The sequence below is a fragment of the Pectinophora gossypiella genome, chromosome 12 (assembly GCF_024362695.1).
Source record: "Pectinophora gossypiella chromosome 12, ilPecGoss1.1, whole genome shotgun sequence".
In the NCBI taxonomy this organism is placed as follows: Eukaryota; Metazoa; Arthropoda; class Insecta; order Lepidoptera; family Gelechiidae; genus Pectinophora; species Pectinophora gossypiella.
In genome coordinates, this window is record NC_065415.1 from 6,605,138 (window position 1) to 6,623,015 (window position 17,878).

General features: G+C 36.0%; 1 protein-coding gene across 3 annotated transcripts in view; it reads left to right on the forward strand.

The window, feature by feature from the left end:
• The window catches only part of LOC126371088 (uncharacterized), a 421,730-nt gene that overhangs the window by 380,483 nt on the left and 23,369 nt on the right, over positions 1-17,878 (forward strand). For all 3 annotated transcript variants that reach the window (XM_050016285.1, XM_050016286.1, XM_050016287.1), the window contains one exon: positions 11,068-11,129. In XM_050016285.1, coding sequence (XP_049872242.1) covers positions 11,073-11,129 — 57 coding nt within the window. In that variant the 5' untranslated portion in view covers positions 11,068-11,072. The remainder of the gene's footprint in view (positions 1-11,067; positions 11,130-17,878) is intronic.

Below are 17,878 nucleotides of genomic sequence, written 5' to 3' on the forward strand. Positions count from 1 at the left end.
ACTCACGATCTGGAGGTCCGGGTTCGGTTCCCGATGGGGACATTGTTGAAATCACTTTGTGAGACTGTCCTTTGTTTGGTAAGGACTTTTCAGGCTTGAATCACTTGATTTTCCGAAAAAGTAAGATGATTCCGTGCTTCGGAGGGCACGTTAAGCCGTTGGTCCCGGCTATTAGTAGTAAAAACACCTCCACCAACCCGCATTGGAGCAGCGTGGCGGAGTATGCTGCATACCCCTGCGCCAAGCAGTGGTTTAGAGCCCGAACCGGGATTCTAATCCGTGACACTACGACGTAAGAAAACGACGTGAGAAATTGCTATTTAGCAATAAGGCCGCCTATTGTACTTATGTTTTTATTCGTATGTTTATGTCCTTTGTATATGTCGTTGTGCAATAAAGTATTATTGATTGATTGATTGATTGATTGATTGTAAGTCACGCGTTCTCTGAACACGGCTACCGCGGATTTTACATAATTTGATACATGATAAAACGTTGTGCCAAGACATTAACTCCATGTACAGTCATGAGCAATATAATGTACCCACTTTAGGACTCTGTCGCACTAACATATTTGACATTTAGTGACACTTACAGTTCAATTTGTCAAAAAAGTTAATGTGACATGGTACTAAAGTGTATACATATTAATGCTCGTGACCGTACTATAAATAATAGAGTCGAGATTCTTCAACAATTATAGACCTACCTCTTGCAAATGAGTGACGCAACGCTGGTAACTTAAAGGCTATGAAACAATGAAGTAATCTCGTATTCTTGTCACCAGTATTCAAAGAATGGAGCTGATAAACCTATTGTGGATTGAATAAGTTTCGTGCAGTTTTGTACTGAATTTGGAATCGCGCCAGTTTATCGGTTATACTTTGAAGAACCTATGGTTGTAATTAATATGCTGTGTAACGGCCTTCGTGATTCAGCGTCGTGGCTCGCGCCGCGGCTTATGCTGAGTGAGGCCCTTTTATAAAGGACACCACCACCAACGTTGACCAGTCCATACACTCGATTGTTTGTGTTTCTCGTGTATGTTGTTGTTTTTTTTTATTATGTGTTTGATTGTAAGTTATGTGTTACTCCGTGTTTTTATTGTATATTTGTTGCTGTGGTGTCCCTTTATAATAAACGTTTCTTTCTTTCTTTAATTGAGCGTAGAGCTCAAGATTCAGAGGTCCCGCGTTCGAATCCCGGAGTTTTTATATTATGATACATACATACATACATAAACTCACGCCCGTAATCCCTAATGGGGTGGGCAGAGCCACAAGTAATCAAAGACAACTTGCAGCCACTGTTGATACGAATTCCAAAGATGGATATGATGAACCTTATGGTGATAAGGGATCAGCCTATCGCCCATAACATTAGTCCATCATGTTAGAGGACACAATCCCTCTGTCGGTTTTTACGACATGCCCGGGAAGAGAAGCAGCTGAACGTGTTCTATGTTTTTTATATGCTCCCAGAACAGCATAGAAGCAAAAAAGTAGCAGCATAGAAGTATATTATGATCCAAACATAAATTCAAACTCATAAAAGTCGAATATAGTAAAGCCCAAACTGAGCTTCGAACCTTGGACAGTACGATGTAAATCATGCGTTCTCCGAGGCCATGCCGGAAATTATATGATGCGTATGCACAACACAATCTTACGTATAGGTATTTACTTCCTACTTTAGCTACAAGAAATCTGGTAACTTAACTATTCAACATTTTGACTGGTAGATTTACTCGTTGACCGAAGGTTTTAAACTATGAAGGGCGTGACAACCCTTTTACAGAAACATCCTTTCATCACGGTTTTTTTATAATCCTTTTTATTTTGGTAATCCCCAAAACCTTGATTATACGCTCTTACTTTTTGCAACTGATTTTTAAATAACTAAATCTTGAAAGGTTTGATATCAACATTTATATTTTCAAAATATATCTTATACTTACTTACTTTTATATCTTAACGATAAATTGTACACAGGACTTCTTCCGTGGACTTCGGTCACACCTCGAAAACCCATACAAAACCATGTGCATCGCATAAGTGCATGCGAGACAAAATACACGCGCTCTCTCCCTTATTCGCTTACATAATTTCCGCTTAGGTCGTCCTCTTTTAATTTGCTAAAAATTAGGCACAATTTGATGGCTCTCTCTTTTACGCTGGACTAAAATGCAGAAAAAAAAAAAAAACCTTGCTTATCATTCTGGGCATATAGTCATATAAGATTGATCGGTCTTTACTGTTACGGTCTCTGTGGTCCAGTGACTTAGCAAAAAGAAGATGAATAGTTTTTTTTTAAATTTTATTCGATTAAAACGAGAAAATAAAGAATATATTACATATAATTTGAATACTTGTTGAACAAGACTACAAATCTAGGCACATCAGTTTCCTAAATTCAGGTTTTATACACTTGATCTACTGGTTTTGTTACACTGCAAATTTCTAGTGACATGTACCAAGTCTATATTAGTTAAATCCAATTAGTACATCAATTGCAATTTACGAACAATACTGTAATGGCGTAGTCAAACGAGCTATTTAGGAACTGTGGAATGTACATCAATATCTTTTGTAGTAGGAACTCGTTCGTTGTAGCTCGAACTTTTTAAGCCCCATTTTCGCTTCGTACTTGTTTGGTCAAAGGCAAGGAAAACGTTAAGGACGAAAAATTCTGTAAGTACTATCCCGTATTTATACAATTTTTCGTAGTATTTTTAAGTTACAAAAACTAATGTAGAGTTTTAATTGTCAATACGACTTGAGAAGTGCCTCTACGAAAACCACAAAGCAAAAATGAACTAAACATTATGAAAAACGTAAACTTTTTTTAAATAAATACGATGAAAATAATGATCGTTTGAGTTTACCCGCTTTATTCCGGACTCTTCTTCTTATCGTATGGGTTGTAAAGTGGAATACCACCCTCATCAACCCTGGTGTCAGGGTTATTACTGAGCCACCAAAGGCCGCTGACATGGCTCATGTAACGACTACATACTTACATAAGTAAGTAGTAACCGGGACCAACGGCTTAACGTGCATTCCGAAGCACGGATCATGTTACTTTTGGACAATCAGGTGATCAGCTTGTAATGTCTTAACCAAACTAGGGATCATAAAGTAATTTTTTTGATATGTCCCCACCGGGATACGAACCCGGGCCTCCGGATCATGAGCCCAACGGTCAACCACTGGACCACAGAGGCCGTTTATTCCGGTGTTCTTATTTTATTAATGTCTCTCAAAAATCATCGCATTTCTGAATGCAAACGAATGCTTTTGTTTTGAGCCCCATGTAAAATAAACAACCATAAAGTATTTAGTTCTGAATTCAAATTCTGTTACACAATAAATACGATAATTGATGAACATGAAAATCAGCCTTCGTTTGTTTGGAAATCAAAAAAATTGTCTCATCTATTGTGAAATACGGTAAAAATAAAAGGGTTTAGGTATTTTTAACACAGAACCTTGGGAGCATTACATTAGGTACAGTAATAATAGCCACGGCTCACATAGAGAGTATCTGATATAGGATCATACATTGTAAAGTTGAAGATTATGTTCTTTTTGTCGTGCGAAACCGCAACTTTAATAAGGGTTATAATAACCTGTCATATAATGCACTTTATTGGTCATAAATGCTATACACGATGAGTTGGTAACTACTACAGTTTTGTGCATAATGTTTTGCAAAAGTGATTAAAGTTATTTGTGTTAAAAAGCTTTATGGTAATTATTTTGCATTAGACGGTCTGTGTGGTCCAGTGGTAGAGCGTTAGGCTCACGATCCAGAAGTCCCGGATTTGAATCCCGGCGAGAAGATATCACAAAAATGACAATGTAATCCCTTCAGTTAGGACTGTAGGATTTGCCGATCACATGATTGTCCAAAAGTAAGATGATCCGTGCTTCGGAAGGCACGTTAAGCCGTTGGTCCTGGTTGCTACTGATGTAAGTACGCAGTCGTTACATGAGCCATGTTAGGGGCCAGCGGCGGCTCAATAGTAACTCTGACACCAGGGTGGAGAGTTTGGTAATCCACTTTACGACCCACACGATAGACGATAAAATTGAATCTAATTCTGTTTTTGAATTTTAATCTGGATAACGATCTGATTATTCATCGAATTCATGAATGATTCAAACCATTCTATCCAGTACTTACTGGGAGCTACCCAGTTGTTTTTATTCATGGAATATTGTAAAAACCCATATAGGATTGGATGGACTGTATTATAATATATTATAACAATACATATAATTACTTGAACTAAACACGTGTGTTCAAATATAGTACCTCTTAGTATCAATCCATGAAGGTTTTGTCCCAATTACGAGTTTATAGTTGCCTTGTAATGGTTTTTATATTTCATTTACCGCTTTGTCAAAGAGATTCTAATTACGTTTATGACATTCACCCGATCCTGATAAGTGAAGAGCGCTTCCTCTCATCTGCTTGGACAAGGCATTTGTTTCAATAAACCAAAGCTAGTAATAGTAGCAAAACCTTTCTTTTTTATTACTATTATTTTGTTAACCTCGTGATATTGACTTCATAAATACCTTTCTAGACAGGGCTAATAAAATTGTATGTCAGGGCTAATCGTTTCTCAATCAAAATTATTTTATTGTGCCTTATCTAATTTATTTAGACGTATAGATATGCTAAAGGAAACGTAGGTTTCAATTTGATAAAAACGGATCATTTAAGTCAATTGCAAACACGAAAAAGACTCAATAAATATGTCTACCCGTAGAAAATTATGGATCTACCTACTCCACTTCAATCTCATCAGTCATCCAGTGATCATGGCACTTGCAACAGTGTCGAAATATCGGGAGTCTCATATCTCTGCTATAAACGCGGTAAGACCCCGTTATTATGTGTTTTAATTATGATAATAACCGCGTAAACTTAAAACAATGTACGAAAAAGACTCTATATAAAATGTCATAGAAATTGCATCTCTATGTAAACTCCACTGGAAGAGATGTCAAAGGTGACTAGTGGTTCTAGAAGGTCAAAAATGACGAGATTAAGTATTATTATTAGAATAATGAGTGTAATTACATTGTCGCAATGCAAAAATACAACATAAGTGTCTTGTTTATGCTTGTAGCTAAGTATTTTTTTGCAAAGTAAACTATTTAAGTTTTTACTACGATATCAACAACCTTCAGGCGATATGTCCCAAAGAACAGGTTCACGACGCCTTTGTCTCGAACTGTAATCAGTTCTCGAATTTAAATAATCAAATTCATAATAATATTAAAATGCATCATATCGATTTTATTTTTACTCGAGTGAGTAATCGATTTGTAGGTTATATATGTCATAATAACACTGGCCAGAAAAAAGTTGATGCTTTTGGCGGGCTGTCATTACGAAAAAACTAAATAATTTTCAGAGAACAAAAGAAGGTGCATTAGAACAGAGAACAGAAATCAGTGAACATTCAGATTATTCAGAAACAAATCAGAGCAGAAATAACAGTGTATTTTCAGATAGAACAATCAACAACAGTTTTATTAGATTTCCTGTCGATGCGCAGGAAGAATATTCAGTTAAGTCTTATCATCATCATCAGCCGTACGACGCCCAACTGCTGGGTATAAGCCTCCCCCAAGTTAAGTCTAATAATACTTATACATTTTCCTAATTACGTAGATATCAGTTATGCTATAGGTATTTGTATTATTTGATATAAATCGACAAAGGGAACAAATGAAATTGCATTAAGAGGAGAGAACAGAAATCAGTGAATATTCAGATTATTCAGAAACAGATTAGAGAAGTAACAGTGTGTTTTCAGGTATAACAATCAACAACAGTTTTATCAGACTTCCTGTCGATGCGCAGGAAGAATATTCAGTTAAGTCTTATAATACTTATATATTTTCCTAATTACTTAGATGTCAGTTATGCTATATTTGTATTATCTGATACAAATTGATAAAGAGAACAACAGACAGTAAACAGTAAAACGGATAGTAAAACAAACACTAAAACATTGCAGTAGTTAATATCGTTGTGGTGATTTATCAGGTAATCAGATGAATTTATCAAGGCAATCAGGTGGACAGGGATGGCTGTAAGGGGCGGTTGGAGGCCATTCGCGGGGTTTCACCCCATATTCAAACATCATGGGTTTTTTACCCTATATTCAGACAGCTATGGGCACGTTGTCCATTTGTGGGTATTTTGCCCCATAGGTATTCATATAACTATGAAACATTCTAATCACATATTCTAACATCGTGGTTTTTTACCCTATATTTAGACAGCTATGGGCATGTTGCCCATTTGTGGGTATTTTGCCCCATAGGTATTTCATATAACTATGACACATTTCACTTTTGGAATGTGATTCAGAATTCAGATAATTCGTGACCTTACATGATTATGTATGGTTCACGACAGCCTTTTAAATCCTTTGAAAATCATTGGATAAAACTTATGCATCTATGAATTTTGAATGAGAGCCAAGTACTATTCCAGCTCTTCTGAATATTGGCAATTCAATTCGTTTTAGTGATCATCACTCCTGACGTTGCGAATTCTGCGCCATGAATTTTTACGGATCCATTGAACGCTTGCATAATTACGTTAGGAATGTGGACCGAACGGGTAATTTACAAACGGGAGTTAATTGAATGAACACGACCCGTAATTGAATTTAGCAACAGATTTAGTGGCAGACTTCTATTAGCTGGCTAGATAAGTCATCATCTCCCTAGCATTATCCCGTTTTTACAGGGTCCGCTTACCTATCCTGAAGATTTGACTGGTCCCGTTTTTTACAGAAGCGTCTGCCTGCCTGACCTTCCAACCTGCGAAGGGAAAACCAACCCAATACAGGTTAGGTCACATACCTCCCAAAATGCATTTCTCGGGAATTGGGTTTCCTCACGATGTTTTCCTTCACCGCTGAACACGTGATAAGCATTTGTGATCCAAACATGAATTCAAAAACAAATTCGACAATCATTGGTTTAGGCCTGTGCTGGATTCAAACCTGCGACCTCAAAGTGAGAGGCAATGTCCTACCAACTGGGCAACCACGGCTCTTAGCTGGCTAGAGTAGTAACATTGAAATTTAAAAATGGTTGACTTTTTCACCTCCGTAATAGCGAAAGATATTTTAATAAGCACCTTCTTATATATTATACAATTAAAAAAAAAATCTTTGTTGTACAAAATTATCATGTAAAATTATAAATTATTGATAACAATAACATTATATCAATAAACAATCTCTCGGGCCATGATTTATACGAGATAATAAGCAGCAAAAGACGTTTTAACTATCTTCAGGATGCGGTTACGATACCAGTATAAAATTACGGTACCGCTTTGGTTTATAGCCGACCTTTAAGTATGAAACGGTTTATTATTTTTATAATAAATCGTTTTTATAATTTATTTTGAACCGTTATTTTTTAACACCCCCGAGTGACGCTATGTGATGTACTTAGCGACCATCCTTATGTTCGTCCCACTCTGAGAAATCTATGAAACATAACATGAATACAAAATCTTTCACACGATAGCAAGTCCAACTTCAAAGGATATTACAATCCCTCGACGTGTATAAAATTTCCTTTAGTATAGAAATCGAAGAACTAGAAGGACTTACATTGACCAAATTGGAGATCTCATTAGAAAAGGTTTAGTCTCTAATAAAAAATATATAATGAGAGAATGAATCTACTCTGAACCGGCGTGCTTGTATGAAGCGATTGATGAATGTGGAGGAAGCAAGAGAAATGTGTCGTGATCGAAGCAAATGGAATTCTATAGTCTCTGCTTACCCCGGTGGTAAATAGGCGTGAGTTTATGTATGTGTAGAAATCGAAATGCTCAACAGTGCGTATACGAGTATGACTTCAGCCAAAACCATAAAGGGCATTAAGTGTAAATTCCCAAGTAATCTACATCTTTAATTAAATAGTCAATTAAGTAAATGTCGGATTTTCCTAATTAACAATACCACGTTGGTGTTGTATGTGAATGAATGAATTCTTAATGTACACTGAGGAACATCGTCATTTTAATTGCTGGTGATGTTGTTGCCTGATAGAAATTTCTGCATGGTTAATAAGACTGCTTAATGTGTCTTTTTGTATTTGTTGACCTTATTTCTGCACTTTGTGTCCATTGTGCTCAATAAAGTATTTTATCAATCTATCTTTCTATCTATTAAAGTAAGCATTGACCTTAAAGCTATTAAGTATAAAGTATCGTAGAGATTAGAATGCTTTCACCAAAAACTCGCAAATTCAAAATTATGACATAAAATATTGATAGACGGCTCAAAATTCCACTTGATATCAACTCAGAATTATGGTCTGAATTATCCCTCAAAGTTTTCGTTATGAGCTGTAACGCCCAATAGGTATAGTCATGAGCAATATAATGTACCCACTTTAGGACTGTTGCACTAAAATATTTGACATTTAGTGAGACTTACAGTTCAATTTGTCAAAAAAGTTAATGTGACATGGTACCAAAGTGTGTACATATTAATGCTCGTGACCGTACCTAGGTACGCTTATTTCTGTTTTCGCTGCCATTTTTATTTGAATGGTAATCTAGGTCTACTAGGTGACCGGGTTAGGACTGCTTATCATTCTGGATACGTCGCAGAAATCGCCTAATGAACGACGTGCCTAACAATACATGTTGGATGCATTGTACAGTCAATGCACTAACATATACATAATCCCCCTTACAAATAAAAAATAAACCAAACGTGAGTTTCAGTATTTGACAGCCAAGCAAAATTGAATCCCATTATCATACAGTTCAAATCAAATCAAATCAAATATACTTTATTGCACACAATGGACGAAAGATACAGCACAATCAAGCGGCCTTATTGCTAAGCAGCAATTTCTTCCAGGCAACCAGTGTAAAGGAAACATTTTCGACTGAACTTTGCTTGCCTGTAAATTCTTAAACACACGTTCTTCCCTGGTTTTTTTTTGTAAGTTAGAATATGTATAGGTACAATATAACATAAGCACACGATTATATCCCAAAGAGGTACATCCCTCGCAAGATTAACTAAGTACCCACACTTCACCGAACTTTCTGTTAGACCGACGTGATAGGTGATAAGTATAGGTAGTACTTACAGGATTATAAATGCACAAGTGTTTTTTTATTTAATAAATATGCTCGCGGTTGAGCACAATCTCAACTGATGGTAAGTGACGATGTGGTCTAAGGGTGGATCACGCTTACCTATGCCTATTCAAACTAGCTTTTTGTTGCTTAGGTTTTGGCACTTAGGTACGTATATTGGGGTTGAGCTGGAAAACCGTCTTTCATACATACATAAAGTCGAGAGATTCCTTCTTAGCAATGGCCCCTTTCTATTTCTTTTTTGTTGAGAAAGTAATTTTACGAATACTTTATAAAGTATTATAAAATACAAAATTAAGTATTATTATTATAAAATCATGCCTGTATTGCTGTAGAATCTAATATTTGTCTTAAGGTGCATAATGATGAACCGCATGGAGACAGCTTACGATACGAATTCAAGTATGATACATATTTAACGGGATATTCTATCTCTATTTGTGGTACATCATCAGGCCAAATGATTTATACAGTACTTAGGGGCACGTTCTATCTTCTCTTCGTCTTTCATTTTTCTATGTGTGGTATACAATAAACAAAATGTTCTTCTACTCTTCTCCACATACAGTTACGTGGTCTTAAAATAGAAAAGTATAAGAATGTCCCGTTTCAACTTGAATGTTTTCTAAAGATTGAACTGTAAGCGACTTTAAAAATTAATAAATTTTAAATTTATTTCTTAAATAATAATATATCAAAATATTACGAAGGTAATGAATAGATGACGAAGCCAAGTAAGTTTTATAAGAAGAGCAATTTATAGACATTCTTTTATATGAGAGGAAATTCGATTTTTAATTTTAATGTTGATTTCATTTTATAAGATTATGTAGGTTTGCCTATAGGTAGAGTTATTCCTTATTCTGTGGTATAGGTGCAATTTTTGCGGTTGGTTATATGTCATGTTTTCAAGACTAACTATTCGAACCAGCTTTGCTCGGGGCACTTAGTCATCTAGATGAAACATAAAATAACATATATACGTCCCACTGCTAGGCACAGGCCTCCCCTCAATCAACCGGAGGGGGGTATGAAGTATACTCCACCATGCTGCTCCGCTTGGTGGAAACATTTGGTTTAGTAGCCCTGGACCAACGGCTTAACGTTGCAAACTTATCGCTGCGGAGTTCTGCAGCAGAGATTGGATTATAAAAGTGGTAGTCTCCGAACATCGGTGGCTGTGGTCAGTTCGTTTGCGCCGAGGCTAGTTGACATTATGAATTGCCCGGGATGATAAGTTAAATTCTTTTTTACTCCCAGTTCTCAGAAACGGGTCAGGTGTCACTTTCATCATCGTAGATTTTTTTTCCTCAACTCAAGCGTTCAATGTATTTTTATTAAAGCGCAGTGACGCAAAGCAAGTGAAAGTATTACTCGAGATGTGTCGACATTGCATTGGTGCAATCAAAGTTACGAGTATCTCATTCAGAATCTGTGTTAATCATATGACGTTGCCAGTTTATGAACATATTGGTGCCAATTCTGGTGGACGAAGAGTGGCGCTCGTACACTGACGAGAACGGCCTCCATGGTCCAGTGGTTGAGCGCTGTGCTCAAGATCCGGAGGTCCCGGGTTCGAATCCCGGTGGGGACAAATCACAAAAATCACTTTGTGATCCCTAGTTTGACTAGGATATTACAGGTTGATCACCTGATTGTCCAAAAGTAAGATGATCCGTGCTTTGGAAGGCACGTTAAGCCTTTAGTTTAGTAAGTACCTGTGTTTATGTACACAGTGTATTATATTCATTACGCACTGAAGCGCCTCATCACGATTTTCTTTATTGAGCACACTTTGTTCTCTCGTAAAATATGTTGTTATTTTGTTAGGTACTCTGTATAATGTTGTTTTTATGTCCAGTTATGAGTATCTATAATGTTGTTACTTTTCTTTTGCAGGCAAAATGAGGCAATCTTCGACGTTAATATTGCTGGCGGTTATGGTGGCGCAGGCCTACTGTGTGAGTATTAAAACTAGTGTATCTATACACTTCTTCTGTCGTGTGGGTTGTGAGGTCGATTACCTACCTCATCAAACCCGGTGTCAGAGTGTTTATTGAGCCACCAAAGATCCAGGAACATTGCTCGTGTGACGATTACTTCCTTACATAGGTACATCGGTAAGTAGTAACCGAGACCAACGCGAAACGACTTAATGTGCCCTCCGAGGCACGGATCATCTTACTTTCGGACAATCAGGTGATCAGCCTGTAGTGCTATAATCAAACTGGGAATCACAAAGTGATTTTTGATATATCCCCACCAGTATTCGAACCGGGAACCTTCGGATTGTGAGCCCAATGCTCAACCACTACACCACAGAGGCCGTTAGATACACTAGTCGAATGAACAGCAACAAAGTTATCAATAACGGATTATTTTAAATTAGAAAAAAAAATATTTTCCAAATATCGAAAGTGATCGGCAAATAGTTTCGAATACGTGTAAACATGATAACATTAACACCAATTAGACCAATTTTGCGCAATAAAGAGAATTCCAAAGCTGAAAAGCATACCAAACCACGCCAAACATGAATTGCAATAGCCGATTACAAATGAATTTATTTAATATTTCGTAAAATTAGCGACGGTCGATTAGGTAATTTGTGTGGGAAGTTTGGTTTGGAAATTATAAATGTACATTCTACCATTTACAACAATAGGTAGTACAACAGGCGAATTAAGAGCAGCGATATTTGTAAGTAAAAGTCTTCATGTCAAAGTACAGGTATACACATAAGACATACATTTAATTTTTTTCGAAGCTAACGAAGCACAAGCTTCAAGTATTTTCAATACTTACTAGTACTTAAAACTTAGGTGAAGTACTCACCTAAACAGGAAGTCAGTAGGTACAATTATTCTAAGTGATTATATTTTTAAATATTGATAAAGTTTTACAATAGCTTCAATGCGCGGTACGAGCAATAGTTACTACGAAAGTACTAGTTACATCTATTAAAGTAAAGAAGACGGTGTTCATTAGCATGTCATTAGCATAGTGATGTACGTCATCATCATCATCATCAGCCCATTCACGTCCCAACTGCTGGGGCACGGGCCTTCCCTATGGATGTATAGGGAGATTGGGCCTTAAACCATCACGCGGGCCCAGTGCGGATTGATGGTTATTAACGACTGCTAATGCAGCCGGACCAAAACGGCTTAACGTGCCTTCCGAAGCACGGAGGAGCTCGAGATGAAAACTTTTTTTTGTGGTCACCCATCCTATGACCGGCATTTGCGAAAGTTGCTTAACTTCAACAATCGCAGACCGAGCGCGTTTATCGCTGCGCCACCGAGCTCCTCAATCCTCAGGCGACATTAGGTCGATCGATTCTGTTCTATCTAACACTTTGTAATTATTCAATAATTTAATTTAACTTTTTTAACATAAACAAGCATTCTCCGTTTGAACAATAAATTCTAAAAGCTTTTCCAGCTAAATTAATTTACCATTGGGAAATATTGACATCAGTAAATACTGACCCCTTAACCTGGTAAAGGGGTTCCCGTAACAGAGAAAGATACCTATTTTATAATTTATCGCAGAACAATCAAACTCACAGGGGCATTAATATTCAAGATATGCCCGAGTGTAGTCGCCCGATACTAATGGAAATGTCATCTTAACAACCGTAAGGGTTGGAACAGACTATGAGGAAAACCATGACGATTCCATTAAGGGAAATTCTTATTGGCCAGTCAAATTGTACATAATTGGGTAGATTATGGGATCAGGGATAAAATTTAAAATTCTCATCTTAAAATAGACCAAAAATTGAAAATTCTTAAAATATACACTCATTTTCTTTTTGAGTTATTCACTAATTGCGTGTGTTTATTAATGATGTCACCACAAAGTATTTTTTATTTTTATACATATTCCATTGATGGTTCGTAAGACGTGTTTATCAGACTTGAAAAAAAAATATAATAATCTATTCGCAGAAAACTTAAAAATCAAAATAAACTTATTTTCATAGTACAACACCGGCTAAGTTATTCTTTCAGTAAGCAACACTTAGCGTTAAGTATAAAAAATAGTTGTTTGGGTAATGAGACTTTTATGTTGTCTGTTGAGTGCATTTCTCTTTACAACAATTGAACTTAAGCGTACAATAAAAATTATTCTTGTATTTTTATTAAAGCAGTGAGCTTTCTTAGGAGCGTCTTCACTGAAACATTACATAATTTTTCTTTTTTTTTATACAGTGTTAGTGACACTATAACGAAAAAAAATATGAACGTCTCTTTGATTGTACTAAACAATATGGTACCTAAGTGTTTTTCTTTTAAGACGTGTTTTTGGTTGTTTTTAATATTTTAAATTTGGGTTTTATTCAGTTCAAAGCACAATTTGGGACTGAAAATAATTTAAAAAACACTAAAGTTTTATAAATTTTATCTTGATTGATATCAAGAATCAGAATCAAGATCTGTCTGAATCATCGCCCAAAGTTTTCATTACAGTGTCACGATCACCCTGTATAATTTAATTTTCTTGTTTTCAAAGTAAAATTGTTAATTACGCTATTTGTGCTCGTTGATTGGAAAGAGTTATTTTTTGAGACATTTCTTGGTTTGCCGAATGCTTAGATAAGAAAATGAAAGCCATAAAAATAAATAAAGTACATGAATGCCACATCGAAGCGACTTATTTGATAAAAAGCAATATAGCTATTTGACATTTCTTGACCTCGCGCACTTGTTTGTCGAATTGCAATATTGCTTTTTAGACGAATTGTTCCAATGCGCCTTTTTAATCCCCAGGTCTTTTACCCATAATGAAAAGTTAGTCATGTAGAAAGTACTCAATCCCTCTGTCGAATTTCACAACATGTCCCAGGAAAACATGCAACTAAACGAGTTCTATATTTTTTATTCGTTCAGTCCTAATTATAGAATCGCAATTATAAAATAAGTACGCAAATATACATTTGACTGCTAAGCTTAGGGTCAATTAGACACTATAATACTGATTCTCATCTAGGAATACATGGCTGGGTCGGGTATGATTGTGTCATTGAATCATGATGCTCTTAAGCTGGAGATAGCATCGAATATACCAATGAGAAATCTCAATAGGCTAAGCTAATTCAAAGGAGCTATAACTTTAGTTGATATCGTTAGACCCGTACCTATTAAAGTACATTGACACCATGAAGTTCTATTTAAAAAAATCAGGAATGACAAAGATATAACTAATAAACGTTAGTAGAAAAAACGCTTACTTAGACTTCATGCTACTTAAATATACAGGATATAAGTAGAAAACTTTGAGTGATGATTCAGACCATTATTTTGAGAATGTTAAGTGGAATTTTCCATCGCAAATGTTCAGAATTGAAAAAAAATTCAAAAAATAAGCGTCAGATCTGGCAACCCCCGTGCCAGTCGTTGTTGATTATTTATTATGGCGCATAGAAACGGGGGTGATAAGTTAGGGTTTTTTTTATATTATTTAAGTTTGTGTTTTCTTACTCTTTATTATACCTTTCATTCAATTCGCTCGCTAACAGAGCTGACTTTTCAATAAACGGATAAATTATTTATCATTGGAATCGCAAAATTTTGTATGGCCATATTCAAATTTGGAACACTTTATTCTACAAATAGCGTACTTTAGTCGATTTCTACGGAATTCTTAGTATGGATTACCTGTACATTCAAATGTTTATTTTCTTGCCACACTATAGTACGGTTCCGACCCGACCCGAACAAGCTCTTCACTTTAATGTTAATGTAAAGTGAAATTACACATATGGCAAAATCCAAGTAGCAAATACGCTTTCAGGAGGGCATCAAACACGTACTTAACTGGAATCTTTTCTAATAAAACGTCGGATATGTCTATCACGCTTATGACAACTTTTATTTGCACCCTTGTGGCTTGTCACAATTTTGTCGAGGTGTCTTTAGAACGTGTAACTTGTTGGTATCTTTATTGTGTGTCTCTTTACAGATTCACACGTTTTGATATGCTCTACTACCGCATAGAAATAGTTTTGATTTAATAATATATTTAACAGCCGTCGTGGGTTACAGGTTCGAGCGTTACACTCACAATCTGGAGGTCCAGGTTCGATTAACGATGGGGACATTGTCGAAATCGCTTTGTGAGACTATCCTTTGTTTCGTTAGGACATTGCAGGTTTGTTTTATTACCTAAGTGTCCTTAAAAATAAGATGATTTCGTAATTCGGAAGGCATGTTAAGCCGTTAGTCCCCGGGCTTCTAGCCCATACACCTCCACCAATCTGTAGTAGAGAAGTCTCATGAAGTATGCTCCATAACCCCTTCTTTATTGAGGTTAGGTATGTGCCTAACAGTGGAACGTAGATAGGTTGTTTATGTATGTATATGTAATAGTAGGTATATTTATAATGATGAACATAAAGTGAACAGTCTGTTATCTATACGTCCCATTAATAAGCACAGGCCTTCTCTTGTAGGGGGTATAGAGCATTGTACTCTATGGTTAGTGTTTGGGCTTTTTTATTTAGACGTTAATGATATGGCTCTGTGACAGGTTGCCAGATCGTATCATACATAGCTCAATTTCCATGATCGATTTTTTATAAAAATACCAAGATTATATTTTACTTTTTTTTTGCAATTTTACAATCTTACCCTTTACTACCGCAAAATTACGCCATCACACTAAGCTTATGTTTTACAAGTGAAGGCCTTGTAGAACATAAGCTTTAGCACTCTAGTTCTGAGAGCTGACCCTAGGGGTCCCAAAGTTCATGAATGATTCAAAAGTAATACCTACAAATGAAAACAGCTCTCCGTCCCTAGAGTTTTTCGTCGTCAATTTCTATCTTCCGAAGTACTCCTTGTATCTTAACACGTAATATGTTACAAAATATACTCGTAGGTACCTAAACATGTGTGACACTTTATATTACCTACTATTTATGACATAATAAGAAAATAATACTGTTTATATGACTGTGACGCAACAACTTGTTTGTTATGTGACAAACACAATACATGCGAAACTTTTGTGGGGCTACTTGACAATTTAGTCAAACGAGATGCTTTATACGGACGGAGAAAACGAAAATTTTGTATGGAATCATATAGAAAAACTGTGGTATGACGTAATCAATCAAAGCGGTCAAACTTCGTACTCATTGTTACTTAATTCATAAGGGTTAAAATTCGAAAATAGATAAAGACGAAGAATAAATGTGATTTGTGTTCATCTTTCACTGGCTTATAAGTATTTCTAGATTATTTTATTTTGACATTGATGTTTGTTGTATATCGAAGTATGGACCTTGCGATGACTGAATAGAACATAATATTATTATTTTATAATTGAACATAGATGTAAGCAGTTATGACATAAATAGCCTATACTCATATATGTCCCACTGCTGGGTACAGGTCTTCCCTCAATCAACCGGAGGGGCTATGGAGCATACTCCACCATACAGCATGCACGCTGCATGCTGTATTAAATATTACTGAAGGAAACCTCGTCTTCTACAATTTCCTATTTATTCCAAGAAGAGAGGCGAGTTAGATTAAAGAAAATAATTTATTGTCAAAACACTGTTTCTAGGAGTCGTTTTTTCAATATTGCGGCCTGAGGGTTGAAAATCGAAAAGTATAAGACAAAATCTATAAAATAACAAACTTTAGAAAATCTCAGAAACTACCAAATTAATGGACTATTATGGTGAGAACAACATCGACAATTGTAAGATTTGTCTAATCTATTTCTAGTACAATGTATGATTTAATGGATATCTAATTTAACGCAAGTCACTGCTAGAAAAGAAAAGTCAACAATAAACAAAATAAAAATATATTCCCTACAATCCCAATCTTATTTTTGATTCCTAAGTTTGCAATTAGCACATTACACTTTGCGGTGGTTTAATAACCACCTCCATAATTGGAGGCGATATAAAGGTACTTAATTGAGTCACAATATTTTGCAGTAATAATATCCAACATCATTATGATGTGTAATTGCGTGTGACGTCATGGAAACATCCAGTAGAGACCAGGAGCAATTATATTTATCACAGGCTAATTATACACCAGCCAATTCAGTTGTACGACAAAAATATTATGGCTTCTATGACGAAGTGGTGGTGGATCATGACCTCCCGTAGGAAATCAGAACTAAAATAGAACTTTTCGATCAGTGTTCTTATAATGATCCTACATTGAAACTAAAATCAAATAAAAAATAAATAAAAAAATATTCAATTTAATGTTTATATAAAATATGTCGAACCAAAAGCAATACACCAAACTTAATTTCGAAATATGGAGGACATGTTGACGCGGCGTGTACGCCTCCAGTCAATTGTATTTGATTGACTGCGAGGCATTGGAATTTCCAATTCTCAACGGGAATGTGATCGACTAATCAGAGAAGAACAGAATGCCTACAGCATTGCATGCTCACTCAGTTCCCGGTAATGAGTCGCGCAGCAAAATCGGCTCGTATTAACACGGCCTTAATGTACAGACATTATGGCAGAGATCAGCCGCCATCGCTTTGAGATTGCGAGATTTGTGGTATAATTGCTAGTAGTCACAAGGCAATGAGGTCGTCGGCAATTACGTTGGAACTTCATAGTAACTTTGTAAACAATGATTTCTAAGCGTAGTATTTTAAAGACCGTCTCGCTCTTAATCGCTGTAGATAATAAATTATCTTTTTCTCAAAAATTTAACGT